Source organism: Phycodurus eques, chromosome 9 (assembly GCF_024500275.1).
Source record: "Phycodurus eques isolate BA_2022a chromosome 9, UOR_Pequ_1.1, whole genome shotgun sequence".
In the NCBI taxonomy this organism is placed as follows: Eukaryota; Metazoa; Chordata; class Actinopteri; order Syngnathiformes; family Syngnathidae; genus Phycodurus; species Phycodurus eques.
In genome coordinates this window covers 22,223,038-22,248,179 of record NC_084533.1, presented here as the reverse complement: position 1 = coordinate 22,248,179, position 25,142 = coordinate 22,223,038, and the positions used below count along the sequence as shown (strand labels likewise).

The 25,142-nt window shown below is 40.9% G+C and overlaps 1 protein-coding gene across 6 annotated transcripts in view; it reads left to right on the top strand.

The window, feature by feature from the left end:
• The window catches only part of dlg3 (discs, large homolog 3 (Drosophila)), a 132,905-nt gene that overhangs the window by 15,287 nt on the left and 92,476 nt on the right, over positions 1–25,142 (top strand). For 2 of the 6 annotated variants that reach the window (XM_061686315.1, XM_061686312.1), the window contains exon 1: positions 13,617–14,377. In XM_061686315.1, coding sequence (XP_061542299.1) covers positions 13,982–14,377 — 396 coding nt within the window. In that variant the 5' untranslated portion in view covers positions 13,617–13,981. Of the gene's footprint in view, positions 1–4,002; positions 4,120–13,616; positions 14,378–25,142 lie in introns of those variants that run through there. The other 4 variants (XM_061686317.1, XM_061686316.1, XM_061686314.1 and 1 more) reach the window with 3 other exon arrangements.

Genomic DNA, 25,142 nt, shown 5'->3' with positions numbered 1-25,142 from the left:
CATGTCAACCACACAAACTCAAAGCGTGCCTTTATTCTGCCTCGCTAAGATTTTTTTTCTCCCGCCTTCCCTGTGATCTGCCCTGTTTGGCGTCTAATTCGCTGCATCGTGGCTCTGCATTCATCCATCCATCCAGCCATCCATTCCTTTCTAGCTTCGTCTCTGGATCCCATCTGCTTGTGGGGGCCCAGGCAGCCAAAGTCCCTGAAAAGCCTGAGGATGATAAGAAGGGATGCTGCAGTGCTCATGGAATGCCGGAGACAGAGAGCAAGAGAGAGACACAGAGTGGGATGCTTAATGGGCACCCAGTGTGGCGCTCATCACTATTCCGGACGTGTCGACACCTGGGTGGAGGATGGGAGGGAAACTAAATGAGTCTGCACATTCCATGTGCTACAAAGAGAGGCAAATAGCTGTTGCTCTTAAATGCAACATCAGCCTTTTTCCTGCCTCAAATTGGGGAAGAGGTGCTCATAGGGTTGCAAATGCTAGTAGAAAGCAAATATACTATTGTATGAATGATAACAGGTGGGCACACAGGTTAATTGCAGCTTCTGCCATCTAGTGGAAGAGCATTTCATTGTTCTGCTGTTCAATATATGTCACTGGTATAGATAGATACATATCGTTTTGTCAGAAGCAAAAATCCATGCAAAATAGCTAGCTCTCTTTGCCCACATGTGAGGGCATTATCGCATAGAAAACTCATGCTATTTTCTGGGGATAGGGATAGTGACGCCCCCAGCAAAAAAGGTCTATACTGTACTGTATTTGCCTGTAAATGTCTCAAGATGGTGGCAAAGCTCCTCAATTTACTTCAACTGTGAGATTGTTGAGCAAATGACAGAAGATAGGTTACAAAAAATCTGTGAGTAGAAGAATTTCGTGACTGTCGAACCGCAAATATGTCGGGTTTTACTGTAGCTTAATTGCTAAATATTTTTTTTTTTTTTTCATTTCAAGTGGTGGTGTATCTGAAGCTCGCTCATAACTCAAACCTTTGCTTGCAACACAAAGCAAAAATCTAGCAACGGTTCGTAACTGCAAAAACTCGTAACCAACCAGACTCACTTAGGCCACGCCCCAAAAAGGCACACAACACATGAATACTACTATTATGTTTTTGGGGGGACTGTAACGGATTAATGGCATTTCAATTCATTTCAACGGGGAAAATGTATTTGATATACGAATAATTTGAATTACAAGCTTGGTGATGGAACGTCTTAAACTTTTAAGTCAAAATCCCACTGTACTTTTCATCTGAAGAATTAGATGTGAAGTAATATTTACCTGTTTGAAAATCCACAAAATAGTCCATTGCATCTGCAGTACGAAAGTAAATCCACCATTATTCTCTTCTTCAACAATTTTAGGAGTGACCTCCAACTGTTTCCGATGCAGGGCCACCCTGTTGGTGTGGTGTGATACTAGAATTGTACTTAAAAATAACACTCAACTAGTGCAACACTGGTCAAAGAATTTTTCAGTTTTCATGATGTCAGAGCTTTTAGAAGTGGCTGCCTTCAAATTTGAGTCACTGTCAAGAGTCGCATTCGTTACAAGTTGGATTTGGCAGGTCGTTGACATTGGGGGAGTGAAATTGTCAAGTAGAAAATGTACTTAAAGTACACATTGTGTAATTTAGCTGCAAATAAAGGATACTGACAATTGTAGTGCGGTTTGAAAAAGTTCAGTTAATTCAGGACATCAAGGGTACTATTTGTGAGATTCCAAGAATTCCCAATTTTTGCATATTTCCATATTTTCCATATTTTTATGAAGAAATTCCACCATTAAGGGAAACATTTGACCAATTCTCATTAATTTCAACATTTCAACAATTCAATTAATTCCACAGCCGTTTACATTCGTAATTTCACACCATTAATTTTCATGCAAACACCCAAGCATTTAACTCATACAGCACAGATGGAAATCTCCTTAGTTAAGATAGTACTATTATACACGTGCATTGCTTTGTATTTGTGTAACTACACACCCTCTTTTCCACTTCCAAAAGGCTCTTTTAACTTTATCTAAAGGCTGGTGTCGACAAGTCAGGGGCCATTTGGCTTTTTTCTTAAACACTGCCCTCTGCTGTACTTTAAGGGGAATTGTGGTTAATTGTTGTATTAATGGTGAACACCAAGATGAGTAAATTATTTACTGTATTTTTGTGGTGACAGTAGATTTTCCAAAATGAAGAATAGATCTTCTTGTATCTTTGCTGTACTTACAGTATATGCTCTCCATGTCGTTGTTGGTTTGATTTGAGAGAAAGAGAGAGCGAGAGAGAGAGAACAAAATACAAGATAAGGATTGAGGAGGAATTAAATAAATGTAAATCTAATCTAAGGTAGAAGATCAAACAGAAGATTCAGATGTTGCATGTTGGTATGTTTTAATTAATAAATATAATTATGCTGCAATAACATTTGTGCAACGTAGGAAGTATAATTTTATTGACAGCAATATAAACAACATATTTTATGATTCAGGGTACCGGAACAAAATGGCAATGTTTTTTCTTTAGATGTGTTGCACAAAGTATCCTGATAACCAGCTTTGTTTAGTATACATAAGGAGGTGTTCTGTGTACAATCTGTATCTGTCATAAACCTGCATTGTCTCCACTTTTCTGTTTCTTTCAATCACTGTGGGTTGCGCCAAGGCCTAATTCTAACATATAATACCAAACACCACAAACGGGCTCACTGAAAGCGGCATCAATGTTAGGGGAATTTTACATCCTTAAACAACTGCCACTTCTGCCACTTCTAACACGCACGGATCAGCAACACATACACACAGAGCGTGCAAAAATACTCTGTGGTAGCAATTGACTATTAGTGCAATATAGTAGTAGTGGCCCTTCTCTACCTCTTTCTGCTGTTAATCACACTGCATCTGTTCCTATTGGGCTAAGTGTTGCCAGGTTGTGGGAAAACATGGTACTACAATGCACTTGCCTTTATACTGTAAAAAGCCATAAAAACGATCGCTTAAACTCCCCAATATAGTGGAGTTCACTGTAGCTTCTAAAAGCTTTTAAAACACAATTATGGTTTTTTTTTGTGGTTTTTTTTTAAAGCCAGGTTAGTGTTTTCTCCTCACTAGACGTGTTGATGCTAATCCAGCCTTCCTAATAGATTAGACCGCTATTCATTTTGTGTCACGTACGGGGTTTGGGCGAAGGCGAGGAACGCAAGGCAAGAACATGGAGGACCCAAGTGCAGGGAAGCAGGGAGGAAAGGCAGGAGTGCGGGAGTCTAAAAAATAATAATATTTAATCTTCAGAAAGGGCAAACAAGGATATTGGATTAAGCAAAACTAAACAAAGTCCCACAACAGATAACAACCAAACCAAAGTAACAAAGAAACACTTGAATATCTAAAACTGGAAACAAAGTAAGACGTGGAAGAGATAGGGACAATGACACCTGACAATGATATACCACGATGACAACGACAAGAACTGAAAGAAACCAGGGAACTAAATACAGATTGACGAGACAACGAGGAACACCTGGCCAAGACATGAGTGGCTGGAGAGAGCTGAATAGTCGACACAAGGTAGACGAGAACAGGTGGACACAACAACCTAATGAGCACACGACAAACATGGAACACAGGAAAACATGGAACAAAACTGAACGCAACCCAAACCAAAACACAGACCATGACATTTTGTATGACTCCCAGGAAGTTAGCAGGTACCATCCATCCATTTTCCGTACCGCTTTATCCTCACAAGGGTTGCGAGCATGCTGGAGCCTATCCTAGCCATCTTCGGGCGAATGGCGCCGTACACCCTGAACTGGTCACCAGCCACTCGCAGGGCACATATAAACAAACAACCATTCGCGCTCACATTCACACCAAAGGGCAATTTAGAGTCTTCAATCAACCTCGTTATCAGGTTTATTTATCAAAATGTAAACCATACCTTGGACAGTTATTGGTTTATAGTCAAATCACATTTTATTTTTCTTCTCTAAGAAACCAGAGGAAGAGGAGGAGGGAGTTTCCCGTGTCCGAGTGACGTCCAGGGGAATTGATCACAAGTTGGAGCGAGTGTGTGGCCTGGTGACTCGATCGCACATCGACGCACCGAAGGTGAGACGCTCATTTTTCTTCGGGGTGCACATACGGCCAAATCTGTTCTTTAGTCGGGCGCGCAGATCATTGAAATCAAGAGTCCTGCAATATTTGTTGCATTAACAGTCCCCCCGCCCTCCCCCATAAAGTTGATTAATATACTATTAATATTATGAATTAAAATGTATGTATTCTTTATGATTTGTATTTTATATATCTCAATCAACATTTTATTTGATTTATAGTTAAAAATAAAACAAAATAGTAGTAAAATAAAGGTTGTTTAAAATTAATAAATTGTAATTACATTAATTGTAGAGATACAATTAAAACAATGAGAAGTCATAAGTATTTTATTATTAAAATACAAAAACACACAAATACTAGTAAAATAAACAATTTGACTTTTTTTTTTTTACAATTTAAAAAGGTGTTTCTCAATATGCGGTACTTCTAGTGGTGTGCCAAGAATCACGAAAAGTGTGCATAAAAGTTGCAGTGACTTGAACTTTTTTTTAATCCAGTTCAATTCATGTCATTTGTTAAGTACCTGTCAGTTTTATGTAATTTTTACAATACAATATATTTGCATTTAATCTTTTAGAACTAATTGATTAAGTACAATTTTTCTTTTATGAGCATACATTTTAATGGAATCATTATTTAAGTGTAGTTTTAGAAATGGGCATACATTATTATTTTACTACCATATTTTTCATTAATTATAACATTTAGAAATGGGCATGCATTATTTTACTACCATTTAAATTTTTTTCGTAGTGTTGAAAAAGCCCCGCCCTAATGGGCCGAGGCTACATTTTGTGTGAATTGCGTGAATCTTGTCATATTGCACCAAAGACTTGACGTGGATGGAGACCTTTTTTTTGTTTTTTATTTTTCAAATGAACTACTTAGAGGTGTCAAACGGCAAAAACGACACATGACTCATTGCAAATTCTATGCTGTCACATTCCTAGATGGATCCGCTTGATAGTAAAGCGCTGAATATGCGCACGTGTGTGTGTGTGAGACTATCGCATGAAGGAGGGAGTGGAAGAGGAGGCAGTGAATGGGAGGGGAAGGGGGTTTATAGATGGAGGGAGGGAGAGATGGAGGGAGGGAGAGATGGAGTGGGGGAGGCTGGAGAGACAGACAGAAAGAGAGAGAGAGAGTGGGTGCAGTGCAGAGCTGGAATGGACACACGGCGTTGCCATGGAAACCACATTCCTCCCCCGCCTGCATCCCCACTGACTGCGCTGCCTCTCGATCTGTCTCTCTCTGCTTTCCTCTGGCTTTCATTCGTCTTTTTTAATTTGTGTGCCTGTTTGGCCGAACCTCCCCCCCTTCTTCGCTACACCTTTCGATGCCGCAAACCTCATCAGGTTTTCTTTGGCTACACAGTCACGTTGGTCATGACGCATCTGTCCCACTGGCGCCAGGTGGTGCAAGGTGAACAGGCAGAACAGAGTTAGAGCTGCCTTCCCCGTGCACCGATGGGCGCATTTTGTTTTCTCTGCGTCTCGTCTATTTTCTTCTCTCTATTTTTACTCCTCACCCCACCCTCCGCTTCCCTCTTCTGCTGAGCAGCATGCTTCACTGATGCCCCCTCTAGTCATCGCCATTCTGCCCACACACAGGGCACCTTTTTTCCCCCTCTTCACTTATGGTGACTTTTAGCGGGTATACGAGGGTTGCAAAAGGGGGGAAATTCTCTGGTGAATTACCATAGGAAGTTCTACTGGGTAGTTTTATGCTTTGCCCTGCACCTGAACGAAATATATATATATTTTGGGATGCGGACCCAACTGAACCGAACTGGACTGCACGGTGGAGTCGGTGCTATTAATAGGCCTCGGTGTCAGGGTACAGCTGGTCTATAGCACGTACAGTACCAAACATCTCCAACTGATGGAAGGGTTGGAATGGCACAATTTGGCACCTTTAAAGAAAAATGAGGGCAAATGCACATTTGGTAAACGCTAGGGTATCAAAAGTTCAGGACTTTTCAAAGTTGGAAACTTTCCATGGGAATTCATCCATCCATCCATTTTCTGAGCTGCTTCTCCTCACTAGGGTCACGGGCGCGCTGGAGCCTATTCCAGCTATCTTCGGGCGGGAGTTGGGGTACACCCTGAACCGGTCGCCAGGCAATCGCAGGGCACATACAAACAAACAACCATTCGCACTCACATCCACACCTACGGGCAATTTAGAGTCTCCAATTCATGCATGTTTTTGGGATGTGGGAGGAAACCGGAGTGCCCGGAGAAAACCCACGCAGGCACGGGGAGAACATGCAAACTCCACACAGGCGGGGATTGAACCCCTGTCTGACGCTCTAACCAGTCAGCCACCGTGCCGCCTCCATGGGAATTAATAGATATTTATGTGATTTAACTGGGAATTACCCTGTATAACCCATTTAAATAAATTTGAGCGTAATTTAATGGAAAGTTAAAACATTCTCGGGTAATATGGTGGACCAATGGTTAGCACACCCGCCTCACAGTTCAGAGGATGGGGGTTAGAATCTGGGCTTGTACCTCAAATGTTGGCCTGGCGACACAAAGCAAAAAAACCGACCAAGCGAAGGCTCGTAACTGGAAAAACCTGTAAGTTGGGGCGCTCGTAAGTCCCGCCGCACACCGAGTGACTTGGCCGGCAGCAACCGAAGTGGACCATTGCAAAATAAATGACAATTGGTGACTTCGCCGCACACCGAGCGATTTAATACCATACATCGACTGACACACTGCAACGGAAAAACTGTATGGGGTTTTGAGGCTTCACATACAATATACTGTGCTGTACTATTTTTTTATTCAACAGTTTTGTCTCACGAGTGAAATGTTGTTATCCTACTGGTGAATGCTAGGTGTTAACTTGTAGAATTTTGTAATGTCATTAGTAGTACTAATAGAATGATGTTGTCAACTTGTTGTACTAGTAGTACACAGTTTTGAACTACTGCACATTTTTTCCTCACTAGTAACATGTAGTTGTCCTAATATTATGACAAAGTTGTCCTAGATGTTAACTATTAAAACTTTATAATGTTAGTAGTAGTAATAGTAGAACACACTTGTAAACTAGTACACAGTTTTGCATTACCAGTGCCATGTAGTTGTCCGACTGGTAAACCAAAGTTGACCTACTCGTGAGGACAAAGAGCATCAAACAGCTTTATGGAAAGCTGTTTGAACATTTATTCAATATCTTTGAGAAGAACGCTACTAGTCACTGATGGTGTAGTGGTACACTCGCCTGACTTTGGTGCAGGCAGCGTGGGTTCAGTTCCCACTCAGTGACGGTGTGAATGTGAGTGTGAATGGTTGTCCGTGTCTATATGTGCCCTGCGACTGACTGGCGACCAGTTTAGGGTGTAGTCCGCCTTTCGCCCGAAGTCAGCTGGGATAGGCTTCAGCGTCCCGCGACCCTAACCAGGATAAGCGGTGTTGAAAATGGATGAATGGAAGAAGGCTACTAATGCATGACACATGCCTACGAGTTGGGCCTAGTAGTGTTTCAAGTGCAGCACAGTAGTTTACTCGTAAGGTTTATTTGTGTACTAGTCGGCCAAAAGTGGCACTTTAAGTGGAAAAACGTTAGTAGTCATTTGACTAATGCACTGAATAGTTTTACTAGTGATGACAAAGAGTGTACTAGTACATAGACCTTAATCTGGACATAAAAAATATGGAATAAATACTTAAATTGCTTTCCATAGAGAGTGTCCTGCAAGTCTTGCATCCTCAACCGCTACCCGCTGACCACCTTTTAATTAATTTTTTTTTTTTTTATATACCTGCAGTCCACCACAATTACAGTCTGGCAGAACATGAGCTGCCCCTTTAAGCCCCCTCACTACCGACTTTTCTTATAAGGTGTTACATCCGGTCAGGTGACAAAGGAGTAGTCACTCACATGGCTTGTCATAGAAATGCCTCGAAATGACTCAATGCATCGGTCTGCGCACTGGTTGGGGGGGTTGTAATGCTCAATACGATAGCGTGCGTGTGTGTTCCAGGTTGTCCAGGTGGGTTTATGTAATAAGGCAGGCTGACGCTGAGCGGATTGCATGGAGCTTTGCCCGCCAGGCAGTGAGTGGCGAAAGGCGAAACGAGAAACGTCTCAGTTGAGGACCGCCAAGATCATGCCGCTGTCTCGTGCCATAAATCACATGCCAAATTCCTTTTTTTCTTCTTCCTTGGATCAGAGGTCACCGCATTCATATTGGCACAATAAATCACCTATTGTTGCCCACCCTATCACCCCCCTTGTCGGTTGGTTTAATTGGGCGTGGTGTTCATCAAGGTTTGTGTGCACATAAAAAGGAGGAGGGAAAAAAAGGAGAAACTGCAGGATTGCAGATTGTGCAGAAACGCGCGTGAGGTGAATGCTGTGCACATTTCTCAAACCTGCTATGAGTCACACAGGAGGATTTTGTCATAAAAGCGTAGTATTGTTGTGTGCGTACGTAGACTTTATTCTCTCTGATTCATCCGAGCCGTCTGATTCTAATGCGTCAAATCCAATCATTATACAAACACGCCGGGTAGGGTTTTACTTTTCTGGCTAGCCACTAAGATATACACTATATGTGTGATTAACTCATTCATTAACTGATTGATGTTTTAGAGCATTTTTACTGATCTCTCAAGACCCACAGAATATTGTGTTCTGTGACAATATAAGCACCGAAACTACCAAAAGAAAGAGTAGACTCTTCTATCTCCTGATAAAATAAAAGTTTGCTTCTAGCTTTTTTTTTATCCTTTGGTAATCAACAGTAGAACATGGGTTGGTTTCACCCAACATGCCAAGCAGGACAGTGACTTTGATGCGAATATTTTTTTCTTTTGCGACACCTCAAACTGTAAAATAACAAAAAACATGACTGACAAAGGGCTTTTGATTACAACATAATAATTTATTTACACATATCCAACTAAGAAACACGCCATGGGCGACACTAGCTCACTGCATGGCTCGAGCTGACTTTAGCATCAGCTGCTTTTTTATTTTTACATGGTGCTCGCCATACACTCCATGAACTGGGTCATCTTTTCTCACGATCGCGAAACACACTTAAAAGCAACAACAACAAATAAATAAATTAAAATCTTAACATTTCATCTGATACCGATCAGCTGAAAATTACATGATTGGCCCTGTTTTCCGATCCAGTGATCGTAATGGGACAACTCTAGTTTAAACTTTTAATATAAGCTGTAATAAACATTTTTATGGGGGGCGTCAATTACTTGTTTTTTCACTACTTTTTATTACAAGATATATTGCTATTTCATCATATATATTTTGTGTTTGTAATAGTTTGTTTTTGATTATTATTATTTTTTTAAGTTTGTATAATTATTTATTTTTATTTATGTATTTGTTTTATATATTTTTTCTTTATCAAATTTAATTTAGATTTTTTTTATTTAATTCAGATTTTTTTTACAAACAACTTTTTAAAACTTTTATTTGTATCGTTATTTTTATTCATGACTCTCTGTGAGCTAATGTTTCATGTGACATAATTCCTGACAGCGGTTTGACCTCAGCCGAAGCATATTTTGAATTTGACGACAAATGTAGAGGCTCCACTGTAGTGTGTCTGTGCCTCCTTTTATTATGGAACCCAGAGACTATTATAAAGCATTATTCTTCATCTGACTGCATTGAGCGGTAAATACGTAAGAGCATAGAACGTTCCAGATCCAGTCGAAGGCTGCCAGCGGTGCATCATGTGTTCACTCATGTGTACTGTGATCAATATGCTTACATCTTCCTCTGAAGCTTCTTGGACCCACCCCCAACCAAACCATGCCTCACCCCCACTCTGATTGGCTTTGGTGGAGCCTTGTGGCGTGCCATCCTGCAAATCCATGCATTCAGGAGGATATTTGTGATTTTTAGTTCTACTCTCTCTACTTAATAAACCTCAGTAGGTAGGAGTGAAAGAATATCATTAAAAGAGGTGAGCTACTCTTGCATGTAATTAAGTGTGGCGGAGCCTGCTGTGTGTGCCTCCTGGGCGGACTGCAACACACTGCAGAACCTGCTCATTTATAGACACTGGCTATATTCATGACAGGAAAGCAGGGGTTATCAAACTTCTTGGGTCCAGGAATCAGTTACAGAGGGGAAGTATTTCCGAGGACTGCCTCAAAATGCTTTGTTGAAATGAGTTGAGGAGCTTCATTTAGACAAAAGTAGTGCTAGTTCCATCTTGTAGAATCTATAGACAATTACAAACCCTTGTGGATTTGTCAAGTACTCTCGAATTTCCGTGATTATTTGGATAGCGGTGGAACGTCGTAATTGTTTGTTTGTTTTATTGTCACTCAGGTGCAGATATGCACCTTTTAAAATGATACCACATATTAATTTATTGTTATTTTCCCCATACCCCAAGGTATGGTCTCCGTTTGCGAACTACAGCTGCAAAGCACTCATCTATGGACAGGTACATGCAGACTATGTTCAAATCCTGCCTCAAATTTCAGACACCCCCAGATCTGTTCCTGTCACACCCTATTAATAATGCATACATGCAAGGCTTTAATGGTGACATTCCCTCGCTCTCAATAAGAAAAAAAAACACCCTTAGTGTCACAATGCGCCATGTGTGGATTTGATCAATTCATGGGCGCTTCACATGCAGTCCTATTGCATTACTGCAAAAAAAAAATATATATAACACAGCCGGCTGGCCGGCCAAGATTCACGAGCGACTCTATCTTTCTCTGGTCGCACACACACACGCACGCACACACACACACGCACGCACAAACACACACACACACACACACTCTCTCAATCCATCCGTTCGTCCACCCACTCCAGAGCCCAAGCGTGTAATCTTGTTGCTTTCATACACGTGTGTTGATGTCATCTCTGTAAAGGGAAGATATACACTCCCCTTCTCCCCACTTTGCTGCGTTTCTTCAACCAGGCACGTTTTTGGCTTATACAGTATTTGACCCAATCATGCACACAAGCGTAAACATGATTTAATAGCAATGCAGCTATGCAGTACAAAAGAGGGGGACGACGTGGAATGGTGTTTGTTGTAGTGAAAATTATTTACATAAAAGCATGCTAAAAGTGGTGAGATCCGGCCCACCATATAAATCTTTGGGGCCCACTGATGCAAATATAGTGTGTCATATTTCTTGCTCAATGGATATATTCTTTTATTTTTGGCACAAAATTCTTACCTAAAATAAAATTTTTCTTCACTTTTGAAAGATTTTACAAAATTGTTTTTCAACCAAACCCCTTTTTTTATTTCCTAAATCCCTTAAAATCCTTCATTCTGTAAATCCCTAACTTTATTTTTATACAGTGAACCCCTACTACATCGTGATTACTCTTTGAGCTGTCTTGGATGTAGCTGCAGCGTTAGTCAAATCAAAAAGAGGCAGAGAAGGTCCCCTATTAGGTGAAGTGAAGTTAGCGGACTTTCTTTAGAGAAAATTATAAGGTTTTGTGGAACATTTTGGTGTTTAAGTAGACAATTTTAAGTCTCTTTTTTTGTGATGTGTCGGTTTTACAGTAAACCTCAACTGTAAGTGACAAATAAACAGCTTTAAGCTCTTATTTGGAAAACTTGAGTCTTCTTTTTGTTTCCTCAAAGTTATGTTATACGATAGTCTCTTATTACTTGAGAGTGATAGTGGGCAGTAAGGAATACTTTGAAAAGTGTGTTTTAAGTTTAAATGGGTGTAAAGCGTGTGAAAGGAGTAAAACTATAAAAACAAATGCTTTTGTTTATGTTTTCTCTATTGCGGATTTTTACCTATTGCAGGTGGGTCTGGCTCTATACATTTCTTAGATTTTCACAGTCCTAATGGCCTTTTGAGGGAAACTTAAACTACGACGTGGCCCACGATGTAAATGAATTTGACACCGCTGTGTAGCTGAACCCGAGATGACCATGGGGGTGACAAGCAACCGGTCGGGAGGGCTCTCCGAGGGTCACTGAGTTGGAGTTTGGCTGCATTGACCACATGAAATACACGGCTTGGATTTAGCAATTAGCGGATCCGGCAAGGCAAAGTGTTTCCGGATTGACTAATTGACAAGCACATGCAAACACTAATCTCTTCTCTGTGAAATGATCAAGAAGTCTCTCTCTCTCTCTCTCTCTCTCTCTCTCTCTCTCTCTCTCTCTCTCTCTCTCTCTCTCTCTCTCTCTCTCTCTCTCTCTCTATATATATATATATATATATATATATATATATATATATATACATACATATATAGAAGCAGTCCTGAGAACTGTCTGTGGTCCCACCATATTTACACAGGTTCCTACAGAAACATGCAGCTGCTCGTCTTTGAAGGTTCATTGGGGAATCTCAAAAGACTGAAAACAGCATAATGAGCATTCATACTAAATGATTGTTTTCGTGTCTTTGGTAAATTCGGACAACACATTATTTGAAAATTGATCTGTTTATCCAAAAATTTGTGTTGTAAAACATGAAGCATTATCCTTTGCATTTTCTGTGAACTTTAATTAGGGATTAATCATCCATTTATTAATGTTCTACTGGCTATTAATACATTTTGAAAAGAGCTGTATTTAGTAATTTGATATAGATAATTATTATGAGAATATTCTTGGCCCACAACATACCATGTGTGTATGGAGACTACCTTTTTGAATTCTTCTTTTTTTCCTCAATTCACATTCATTCCGCTGAAAAGTTTGCACTTTTAAAAATTCCAGAATTTTACAACCCCACGTGTGTTGTACATGTGTGACATTTTTCAGGCAAAGCAGTGGCGTTAAGGTGCACTTGTCCCTTTAAGAGCAGCTAGCAGATGGCTTTCTGCTGCTGCTGCTGCTGATGATGATGGTGGCGCTGGCAGCTGATTGGTTCAGACCACGGAGCAAGGGGGCTGAGAGGGCGAGAGGGATGCTGCTACGTAGTTGAACCTCCCCCACCACCTCCCTCCCTCCCTCCCTCCCTCCTCGTCTCTCTCTCTCTCTCTCTCTCTCTCTCTCTCTCTCTCTCTCTCTCTCTCTCTCTCTCTCTCTCTCTCTCGCTGTCGCTCTCTGTGCACAATCTCCTCCCTTGCTCGCTCGCATCCTCGGAATAATCCACATCTAGGGCAAGCTGGCTGAGAGGCGATCACAGCTCAGCTCCTCTCTTCAGCCTGGGAGAAGAAGAGGCGGTACTAACCCTTTTTAACGCAGGAGGGAAAAAGAACAGCAAATTTTGAGCGCACCGGAAGATACGGAGAGTCGAAGAGCAGGATTTTTCCATCAGTGGACACCGTTTATTTATACATATTGTTTATATATCTATATATATTTGTACACACGCTTATAGATATTTATATATAGATTCAATTATCCTTGTACATATCCGTATTTGTGCTCGTCTGTTTATATTAATATTTTTATATGTATTTGTGTGTGTAAATATATATATACATATATATATATATATATATATAATATATAAGCAAAACATATATATCCATATATATATATATCCATATATATGAATTTATATGCTTATCACTGTGAAACAGGAAGATTCTCATCTCATCGGGGCTGGTCTCTGATTGTGATCGTATCCAATATTTTCAGTATTTGAGCTACTACGTCAAGAGGACAAAGACGCCGTGCCCATTTTGTATTTTTCTTTTCTTGCTGCATCCAATCTCCGTCTCGATCTCCATTTTTTCCTCCTTCACTTCACAGCCGAGAAGCCGAGAGCAACGGGATTTGACAAAAGAGGGCGAGAAAAAAAAAAACTCAAATTCCTGTGATTAGTGTGCTTTTCCGCTGGCATCTGCGCTCCGTTTAGCCCATCGCGGCGCCTTGTGACATCAGCCCAGCGTCCGCCCAGCCAGCATGCACAAACACCACCACTGCTGCAAGTGTCCAGAATGTTATGAGGTGACCCGAATGGCGGCCCTGCGTAGGATGGATGCCCCAGCCTACGGGGGAGACTGGCAGGCTGAGCCCTATGGATACCCGCCCGGGTATGGAGGAGGCCAAACCTTACCCGCTCCGGCCTCGGGGGGAGGAGGCAACATGGGTGGAGGAGGAGGAGGTGGCGGAGGAGGAGGTGGAGGAGGGGGCACCTTAGGTAGAAGTAAGGGCAAGATGATGTCTGGCGGTGGGCCTGGAGGCCCCAATCCTAAAGGCCAATCCAAAGGGGGGCCGAAAGTAAATGGCAACAACTCAAGTGGACAAGGAGGATGGTGGCCTGAGTGCACCTGCACCAATCGGGAGTGGTATGACCAGGTAAGATGCTCGGACATGTTTGGGATTTAGGTGTAGGGAATGGTTCTGATTCCAATTCATTCATCCTCTTCAAACCTACACTAGCTATGACTGAATGTTTCTTTGGGTCTTGGTGTAGGGAATGGTTTAGATACCGATTTAGTAACCCTCTCCAAATCTACACTAGCCAAGATTGAGGGTTTCTTTGGACTTTAGTCTAGGTAACTGTTCTGATACTGATTCTTTCACCCTTTTCAAATCCAGACGAGATAAGATGCAGGGATATGTTTGGGCTTTGGGGTTAAGGAATGGTTCTGATACCAATTCATTAACCCTCTTCAAATCTAGACTAGTTAGGATTGAGAGTTTCTTTGAATCTTGGCATAGGGAATGGTTCTTCTGACAGTGATTCATTAATCCTCTTCAAACAAAGATTCAAAGACATACTCTGGATTGCTTAATACCATTTACCGTTGCGCATCTCATTTGCAATTTTGACTGATGTCTTTGCCCAGTAAGACCTCTTGGTAAAATTGTAAAAGAATTATTTTTACCCCTGTAGTAAGCCACCATGTATTGTACTTCTTCCAGTTTGTCATCTCTTAGCCTTCTCTTTGCCTGCCTGGTAGGCAGCAGTGTGGGAAGGACAGAACAGGACTGATCCAGTTTGAGTGCACACATGGAGATAATGTTTGTGCATTTGATGAGTAATGCTTATAGATTTGAACACACCTTGACTTCTGTGCTGATTCAGGTGTCCTAGGCCCGAAAAAAATGGTGCATTTCTTTGTCACAGATGCAGTTATGTAAAGACGTCTCATCACAAGCTGAGAAGACACTTGACTATTGCCTCGTGTTTTGAGATAATGAAATACCATCACTTCCCATTCTTATTGATGGACTCCATTTTATACAACAAGAATCCCGATTTTAATGAACACTCACGGCTGTAATCCTGTCATGCATCCAGCCCAGATTATGAATGAAACTGCCACGTTGCATGTTTTCCATTTTGGGTCTGAGTGTATTTACATGAATGACATTACAGTTGAGAGGGGGGGGGGGGTTTAAAAAAAAAAGGCCGTTGCAGCCTCGGAAGTGTTAACTAAGCAAGGTGGATGTATGTGAGCTCAAGTGGGGGGAAGGGCCATGCTTGTTGAGCATGAGATTCAAGGAACGGTTCCTTGCCATGCATGAGTATGTGTCAACGTAGTGTGGAGCCACCGCATTGGCTGTTTTTTTGGGTCCCTACGCCGCATTTTAAACTGTGTGCGATAGGCTTCAGGAGCAGGGAGGTGAGAAAAAGAAGAAGAAGCGGCAGCACAGGGGCAAAATGGAGGCTGGGTTTTTCAATGATGCCCCTGAGCAGAGACGCAGCTTGGATAGAGATAAGGAAATGCAGCGCCTTTTTTTCTCTCCCCATCTATGCTCTGCTTTCATTTCACACAATCGCCACAATGTGCGATTATGTAAGCAATTACTGTCACGTAAGTCATCTGTATAACTATCTTCTATTGCTCATTTAAACCCGGTCATATCACAAATGTTTTTGTTTTTTAGACAAATCTCTATCCTTGTGATCTTGAACATACATCTAGGAGGTTGTACCCGTTCTAAAAACCTAACAGCAAATACCTGATTATTGTCTTTTTTTTAAAAGTATATCGTACCGTTTTTTTTGCCAAATCCTGATCCTTGTGGTCGTAAGCATACACCATAAACCTCTACCCATTCTAAAAACAACGCAGCAAATACCCATGGTAAGCAGATTTAAGATAAGTTTTGTGTAATTTACATTTCAACAGTGTCTTTCTGATTATCGTAATTACAGTTAAAATAGTTGGAACTTTTGTTCAAGATATTTGTAACGTAATTGTGAATAGTCAAAATGACAGTTAGAGATATCCACCACGACAAAGCCCAATTCCAATGAAGTTAGGACGTTGTGTAAAATGTAAATTAAAAACAGAATATAATGATTTGCAAATTATTTTCAACCTATATTCAATTGAATACATTACAAAGACAAGATATTTAACTAATCATTATTGTTTATGTTTTTGTTGCAAATATTCAAAACGTTACAAAAAACCTGGGACAGGGGCAATAAAAGACAGAAAATTGAGGAATGCTAAAAAAAAAAAACCTGTTTGGATCATTCCACAGGTGAACAGGTTAATTGGAAACAGGTGAGTATCATGATTGAGCATAATAGGAGCATCCCCAAAAGGCTTAGTTGTATAAAAGCAAGGTTGCGGTGAGTTTCACCACTTTGTGAACAACTGTGTAAACAAATACAGTAGTCCAACAGATTAAGAAAATTTTTCAATGTACAATTGCAAACAATGTAGGGATTTCTTCATCTACGGTCCATAATATCATCATAAGATTCAGAGAATCTGGAGAACTCTTTGCACGTAAGCGGCAAGGCTGAAAACCAACATTGATTGCCCGTGACCTTCGATCCCTTACGCTGCACTTCATTAAAAACCAGCATCATTGTGTAAAGAATATTGCCATGTCGGCTCAAGAACACTTAAAAAAAAAAACATTGTCAGTTCATACAGAAGATACGCGTTGTAAAATCCAGACAGCAAATGTCCATTCTAATATTCCATGCGGATCTAAGTCACATCGGAATGAAACATGCTGGAATTGTATAGAGATAGGGTGATGGAAATGAGAGAAATAAGCCAATAAAGGCAGGCACTGTGGCGAGGGGGAGGTATTGGTGGTGGTCGGTGCGGGGGTGGTGGGTTATGTAATAGGAGGGAGCCGGTGGTGCTGTCAGAGAGAGGAAGAAGGCCTCTGACAGCGTGGACGAGCATCTGTCCCTCCTTCCCTTCAAACCAAGCCAACCATGTACGAGTGGGATAAACCCACCCTGACAAACAGCTCATCCTAGGGAAATGTGGAGTGTAAGGACCCCTCCCCCGTTACATGGCTAACTTATACACAGCCTGGAGAGCAGGGTAGAAATCAAACATACCCAGGCACATCGAGTGTGCTTTGGCTTTCATAAGTCGTGTGGCGGATGCGACAGGAGGCACTAACCTTGCACAGTCATTCCCAACGTTTTTAGCAAAATGTTGATAACATCATTTACATTGTTGTGTTCCGTAGACTATATAAAACGCCTCCTATCAGTCCGCATTATAGAGAGGTCATTTAAAAAAAAACATTTTATAGTTTCACCCCTTCCACGTGTAAAACACATTGAGATGTATTAAAACACACTTTTGAAAGTGTATGCCCTTTGTGCCTGTTTTCACGCTCACCCTTTCAAGAAATGTTTAACATCACTGAGGAAACGAAACAAAAACTAACTTGCACACTGCACAGTTTTCCAAAAAATGGAAAAAGTGTGCTTGCTTCCAGCTGTTTGTCACTCCTAGTTGGAAGTTTGCTGTAAAACTGACAACAAAACATTTTAAGGCTAGCATACAATACAAAACGCCACACCGAAATGAGCATAGATGTTTTGGTAATTTTAAACCTTCAAACAACTGCTACTTCAACACACATGCAGCAGTAACACATCCAACAAAAGAGAATTAATCATTGTATATTTAAACACAAAATTGTTCAATCAAACCTTTCAATAACAAAGGTTGGCTAGCCTAATGCTAACATATAATGCAAACATCATATAGGCTAACAGAACATAGCTCGATGTTTTGGGAATTGTAAACCCTCATTCAAACAACTGCTTCTTTAACACACCTGGGGCAGCAACACATACAAAAACAGCATACCACAGTTATCTTTTTATTTTTTTTTTTTTATTTTTTTTTTTTGGCGTAACCAAATCTTGCTTGTAACTCAAATTTGTGTCGCGACCTATTGCAACGAAAATCGACCAAGCAACGTACTACTCATAACTACAAAAATGCGAAAGTGGGGGCACTGGTTAGTCAAGGTACTGCCATACATAAGAAGTGAACCCTCAAGCTAGCAAACATGAATTGAAAAAAAAAAAGACTTTTAGGAGCTTCAGAAAAAAAAAAGCCTAGAACAAAAGGTTGTGTTCCGGATTAAAATGAAGGCCGAATATCCAGAGATTGCCAAAAGAAGCACATAATTCTTCTATTTCCAGCATTCGATCTTTGTGAAGCTGGATTTTCCAAAACATCAGTGACCAAAACAAAATCATGGCGAAGACTCGACGTAACTAACACACTTCAGATGTCATTGTCTTGATTAGCCCAAGATTGGACCGGCTAATTAAAACTACATTTATCACAATAGTGAGTTGTATTTTTAATCATTTCTTTATATTTGTTTCTATTCTATTAAAATATTACTTTACATAAAACAGGTCAGACATGCTAAAAGACATGCTTTTTTAATGTAAATTTTGAGACTGGAGTCTTATCGGGAGCTTCAGTCAGAAATCTCACCTCATTTTCCCCCCAGCCACCAATCTGTCTTTGTGCAGCTCTGTAGCTATGATTGCCTTTAAACATTCATGTGATTTTACTTTATTTATAACCACACAGGCTCATTTTCTTCTCCAAAATCCTGTTTCGTTTATTACAGGTCCTCCATAGTGTCTGCACGTGCCGTGGTTTTGGATTAATTCACAGGCACAGTTGGCGTTCCATGTTGAACACTCCCATAGGTGATTTCCACTTGAAAGCCTTGAGGCTTTGATCAGAAATGCTTGTGCGCGCATGTGTGTCTTCCACAGTCACATTGAGTTATCGGTGTCATTGGCGCGTACATCCGTCTGATGAGATTTTGTCCGCAATGATGCGATTTGCCCTTCCTTGTAACAGCATCCATGGGTATTAACAAATGGTCTCATTTTGTGCTACATGTGCGAATGTCTTGCGCTTTTTGCCGTCTTGAAAACGGCCATTTTAAATTGTTTTATCTCTTCCTCTTTTATGCAATAGCACCACTTCATACAACCACAATTCGAATGAAGTTGGGAGGTTGTGTTAAAAACAGATACAATGATTTGCAAATCATGTTCAACTTATATTTAATTGAATACATTACAAAGACAAGATATTTAATGTTCTAACTGATACACTTTATTGTTTATTGTTTTTAGCAAATAATCATTAACTTAGAATTTTATGGCTGCAACACGTTCCAAAAAAGCTGGGACAGGGTCATGTTTACCACTGTGTTAAATCACCTTTTCTTTTAACAACATTCAATAAACTTTTGGGAACTGAGGACACTCATTGTTGAAGCTTTGTAGGTGGAATTCTTTCCCATTCTTGCTTGATGGACAGCTTCAGCTGTTCAGCAGTCCGGTTCTCCGTTGTTGTATTTTACGCTTCATAATGCGCCACACATTTTCAAATGGGAGACAGGTCTGGACAACAGGCAGGCCAGTCGAGTACCCGCACTCTTTTACTACGAATCCACGCTGTTGTAACATGTGCAGAATGTGGTTTGGTATTGTCTTGCTGAAAGCAAGCAGGGGCGTCCATGAAAAATACGTTGCTTGGATGGCAGCATATGTTTCTCCAAAACCTGTATTTACCTTTCAGCATTAATGGTGCCTTCACAGATATGTAGGTTACCCATGCCATTGGCACTAACACAGCCCCATACCATCACAGATGCTGGCTTTTGAACTTTGCGTCCATAACAGTCCGGATGGTTCTTTTCCTCTTTGGCACGGAGGACACGAGGTCCACAATTTCCAAAAACAATTTGAAATGTGGACTCGTCGGACCCCAGAACACTTTTTCACTTTGCATCAGTCCATCTTAGATGAGCTCGGCCCAGAGAAACCGGCGGCGTTTCTGGGTGTTGTTGATAAATGGCTTTTGCTTTGCACAGTAGAGTTTCCAGTTGCACTTACGGATGTAGTGCCGAACTGTATTTACTGACATTGGTTTTCTGAAGTGTTCCTGAGCCCATGTGGTGATATCCTTTACACATTGATGTCGGTTTTTGATGCAGTGCCGCCTGAGGGATCGAAGGTCACGGGCATTCAATGTTGGTTTCGGCCTTGCCTCTTACATGCAGGGATTTCTCCAGATTCTCTGAAAGTTTTGATGATATTATGGACCATAGATGATGAAATCCCTAAATTCCTTGCAATTGTATGTTGAGGAACATTGTCTTTAAACTGTTCGATTAGTTTCTCAAACACTTGTTCACAAAGAGGTGAACCTCGCCCCATCTTTGCTTGTGAATGACTGAGAAATTCAGGGAAGCTCCTTTTATACCTAATCACGGCACCCACCTGTTCCCAATTAGCCTGTTCACCTGTGCACAGGTGTTTGATGAGCATTCCTCAACTTTCTCAGTCTTTTTTGCCACCTGTCCCAGCTTTTTTGGAACGTGTTGCAGCCATAAAAAGTTAATGATTATTTGCTGAAAACAGTAAAGTTTATCAGTTTGAACATTAAATATCTTGTATTTGTAGTGTATTCAATTAAATATAGGTTGACCATGATTTGCAAATCATGTTTTTATTTATGTTTAATACAACATCCCAACTTCATTGTAATTGGGGTTGTAATTATGATTTTATTTATGTGTTACCGAAGGTTAGTGATAGACTAGTAACACAGTGATTCCCCACCACTGTGCTGCGGAACGTAAGTGTGCTCGGACATGTAAATGAATCAGAATCATCTTTATTTGCCAAGAAGTTCCAAAAAACACACAAGGAATTTGTCTCCGGTAGTTGGAGCCGCTCTAGTACGACAACAGACAGTCAATTGACAGAGAACATTTTTGAGACATAAAGACATTGACAAAAAACACTGTCTTTATGTCTCAAAAGTGTTATATTTCGCTGTTATATTTACAGTCAATTGACAGAGAACCCTTTTGAGACATAAAGACATTGACAAAAAACAATGTCTTTATGTCTCAAAAGTGTTCCCTGTCAATTAGACTGTCTGTTGTCATACTAGAGCGGCTCCAACTACCGGAGACAAATTCCTTGTGTGTTTTCTGGACTTACCTGGGAAATAAAGATGATTCTGATTCTGATTCTGAAAATGACTAATACCGTGGAGCCGGACCGCAAATAGTGCGACTTGCTTAATACTGACGACTAATTTGAGTAGACACTTGAGTTTGTTTGTGGTTGGGGGGGATAGTTCTTGTTACGTATAAAGTTGCATTACTATTTCTTATCATTTCATCCATAAATACCTATTCAAGCATATTTGTGCTTCAGCACCCGTGGATTCACCTATTTGCTGACCCCCCCCCCCCCCCACCCCTTTTTTTGTCTATTTTTTGTAATTTTAAAAAAAATGTATACTTGTGGGAGGTGAGCCATTCAAATGGGACATGATATTGGAAATGTTAAAGTGAATAGGCAGTCTGGAATATGTCTTGAGTTTGGATTTGAAGAGAGATTCCAGAGAAGGGGGGCGAAGTGACTGAAGGCTCTGTCCCCCACGGTGGACAGACAGACACAATGGATATTAAGGTGGGTGGAGGACTAAGCTATATGTATATATATATATATATATATATATATATATATATATATGCATGCATACAAAATATGGCGGGGCAAACTTATTGATAGCTTAGAAGGTGCAGATCAGTATTTTATGTTGGACGCGGTATTGGATAGGGAGCCAGTGGAGTTGTTGCAGGCCTGGAGTGATTTGATGAGTGGAGGGGGTCCTTGTGATAATACGGGCGGCAGAGTTCTGGAGAAGCTTTAGTTTTTGTAGTGACTTGTTGGGGAGTTGCAATAATCCAGTGTTGTTTATGTGTGCTTGGAAGGAGAGAGTGCTGTTGAGGATGACACCAAGACTCTTAACCTGAGGGGAGGGGGAAACTGAGGAATTATCAAGAGTAATGGAAAAACTGTCAGTTTTGGCTAGGATGGACTTGGTAGCTTTGTGTCGGATTTCTGTTTTATCACTGTTGAGTTGTAGAAAGTTGTATGAGAACCATTGTTTCGGTTTAAAGAAACAGACAGCAAGGGATGCGGGATGAAAAATGGTGGAGCGGTAGAGCTAGGTGTCATTTGCGTAACAGTGAGTAAATTGAACCTTACGGAAAATATTGCCAAGAGGTAGGATGTAGGCGATAAAGAGGATGGGCCCAAGACAGAGCCCAGGAGTACACCAAAATAAACAGGGGACGGATGGGATTTGAATGATTTCATTTGAACAAACTGGGTGCGGCCGGACAGGTAAGAGCTGAACCACTGGAGGGGTGGGTGTGTAATGCCAATGTGGTGGAGTCTGTTCAGGAAGCTGGTGTGGGAAATGGTATCAGAAGCTGCAGTCAGATCAAGGAGGATGAGGATGGTGAGTAGGGCAGAGTCAGTTGTCATGAGGAGGTCATTGCCGATTTTGGTGAGTGCTGTTTCAGTGCTATGGAGGGGATGGAACCCTGAAATTGTCCATACAGATTATTGTAAGTAGGCTTTACACGATCAGGATTTTTGGGGCCAATCACCGATCACAGAGTTTAAAAAAATTATAACCGATCACCGATCCGATCACAAGATTGAGGAATGTGTCTATTTAAATGACCTGTTCTTTTACTGTGTATACTTGTGTACTTAATTGCTCAAAAAAATTATATTTACAATAAATAATGTATCTTTGTTCCTCTATTTATGCCAGTGAGGCATAGTGACAGACAGAACGGATGAATGGTCTTCTATTAGATGGCAGGAAGTAAATACAGTAATTAATGTATCCACTTTTTGTGACATTTTTGTTTGTCGGTGTGCCGTGAGATTTTTCAATTGTAAAATATGTGCTTTGGCTCCATAAAGGTTACTGCTCTAGTTAGACCGTGTATTCTAATCAGTCTGGTCAAACCAACATTACAACATGACCGAAATAATGGGTGAAAACTACTGTAATTAAATTACTTTATTTTTAATGACTTCACCCACACCGAAACTTTAGTTTATGATTCGACAGAACAGCGGCATGTTTACGTACAACCGTTTGTGCTACCACTAGCTTGCTAGGCTACATAACGTTTTGTTGCCTGCTTGCGAGCCGTATCGTATTAAAAGTACGAGAACATACCTCAAGCAAGCCTTAAACGAACGTCCTCTCCTCTATTGAGCACCGGTGACTACCAACACATGTTTTCCCCAATTTTGTCCTTATAATACAGTCGACGCGATCCACTCATGTTGTCATCGCCACGGTAATGAGTGTATCCGGTCGCATTTGAGTTGACAAGATAAAGCCCAGTGATCGGAAAAAAAACGGGATGCAGTGGTATAGGAATACAAGATTTTATTGCAGTAGTTTGACATAGTGCAATCGTGAAAGTGCAAATTTGTCTTGTAGTCTGATCCGGGCATTACGTGTTATCTGTCTCAGACATGTTGTCTGTTCCATACCGCCGACGTTTATTAATTTATTTTTTTTAAATAACTTTATTGGCCGTCAGATATTTACAGTACTACTTCAAAAGACACGCGACAAGGCTAAAAATAAACTAGCTTTTGGATTCAAATATACTGTGCGCGATGGCGACGCAGAGTAAATGTCTCTTGCGGAGCCGATCAATGACGTCACTGATCGGATCGCCGAATTATGACATTAAAGCCGATCAGCATAAACTGCAAAATATCGTCCGACACCGATCAGGCCGATAAAATCGGTGTAAAGTCTAATTGTAAGAGGAGCTGGGAAGCGAAGGTCTTTTCCAAGATTTTTGAGAGAAATGGGAGTTTGGAGATGGGATAAAGATTATTGAAATAATTTGGATCTAAACTGGGTTTTTCAGTGTCGAGGGTTATGACTGCAGTTTTGAATCACGGGGGTCCACTGTATTTCATTTAAATTTTAATTTTCACTTGTCTGCTATAGCAAATGGTACAAGTACCTCAATGGACACACACACACATACACGCGCACACACACACACACACACACACACACACACACACACACGCGCGCGCACACACACACACACACACACACACACACACATGATGCCAGACACAGACCTTTAGCTAAAAACAAAGTGTTCCTGTCCCATGAGAATAAAGAGAAGTGGCTGAATCATGGGGAGAAAAATGCACTGTGAAACAAGGTAGACAAGATACGCTGCAATATTTATTTGCACTTTGACATAGGTTTGCTTTTTGTGTACTGTAAGCGAGCCAGAGACCAAGCGGCCCTGGAAAAAAAAAAGTCAAGACATCTAGTACATGGTCCGCACCGCCATTATGTGAGCGAGATGGCCGATGACCCGAGCTGTGTTTAACTCCCACGTCGCACCTCTGCAGCGCTGGTGCGGAGGTGGCTGTGAGGCGAAAATGTAGGATTCCCAAGGCGGTGCAATAACGCTTAGTTTTTGCTCATTAGCAGAAGTGGCAAATGAACTCACACCCTGCACTTAGGTAGTACAGATATCTGTTTTCAAATATAGGTCGAATAATAAGTCTTTGGAAAAATAAATACTCAAGTAAAATACAAATACCTGAAAAATCTACTTCAGTACAGTAACAAAGTAACTGTATTTGGTTACTTCCCACCACTGCTCATTACGGCAGCTTTGTGCTCTTTGCTTGCTACAGGTGGAGTTGTCCTACTGGAAACCGAGGCTTTCGAGTCTCAATAGCAAGGTCTTTGAGCATTTATTCGATATCCTACGAGCGTGCTGAATTCTTAATATACTAGTACACTCTTATCATCACTAGTAAGACCATTCAGTACACGAGTAGAATGATTGTCTTACTAATGCCAATTTTTTCCTCCACTGCCTAGGGCGCACTGTTAGAAGAATTTTGTTACTGGTGAGGCAAAGCTACGCACTAGTGGAAATCTGTGCTACTAGTACTACTATTGAAGCATTAGATGTT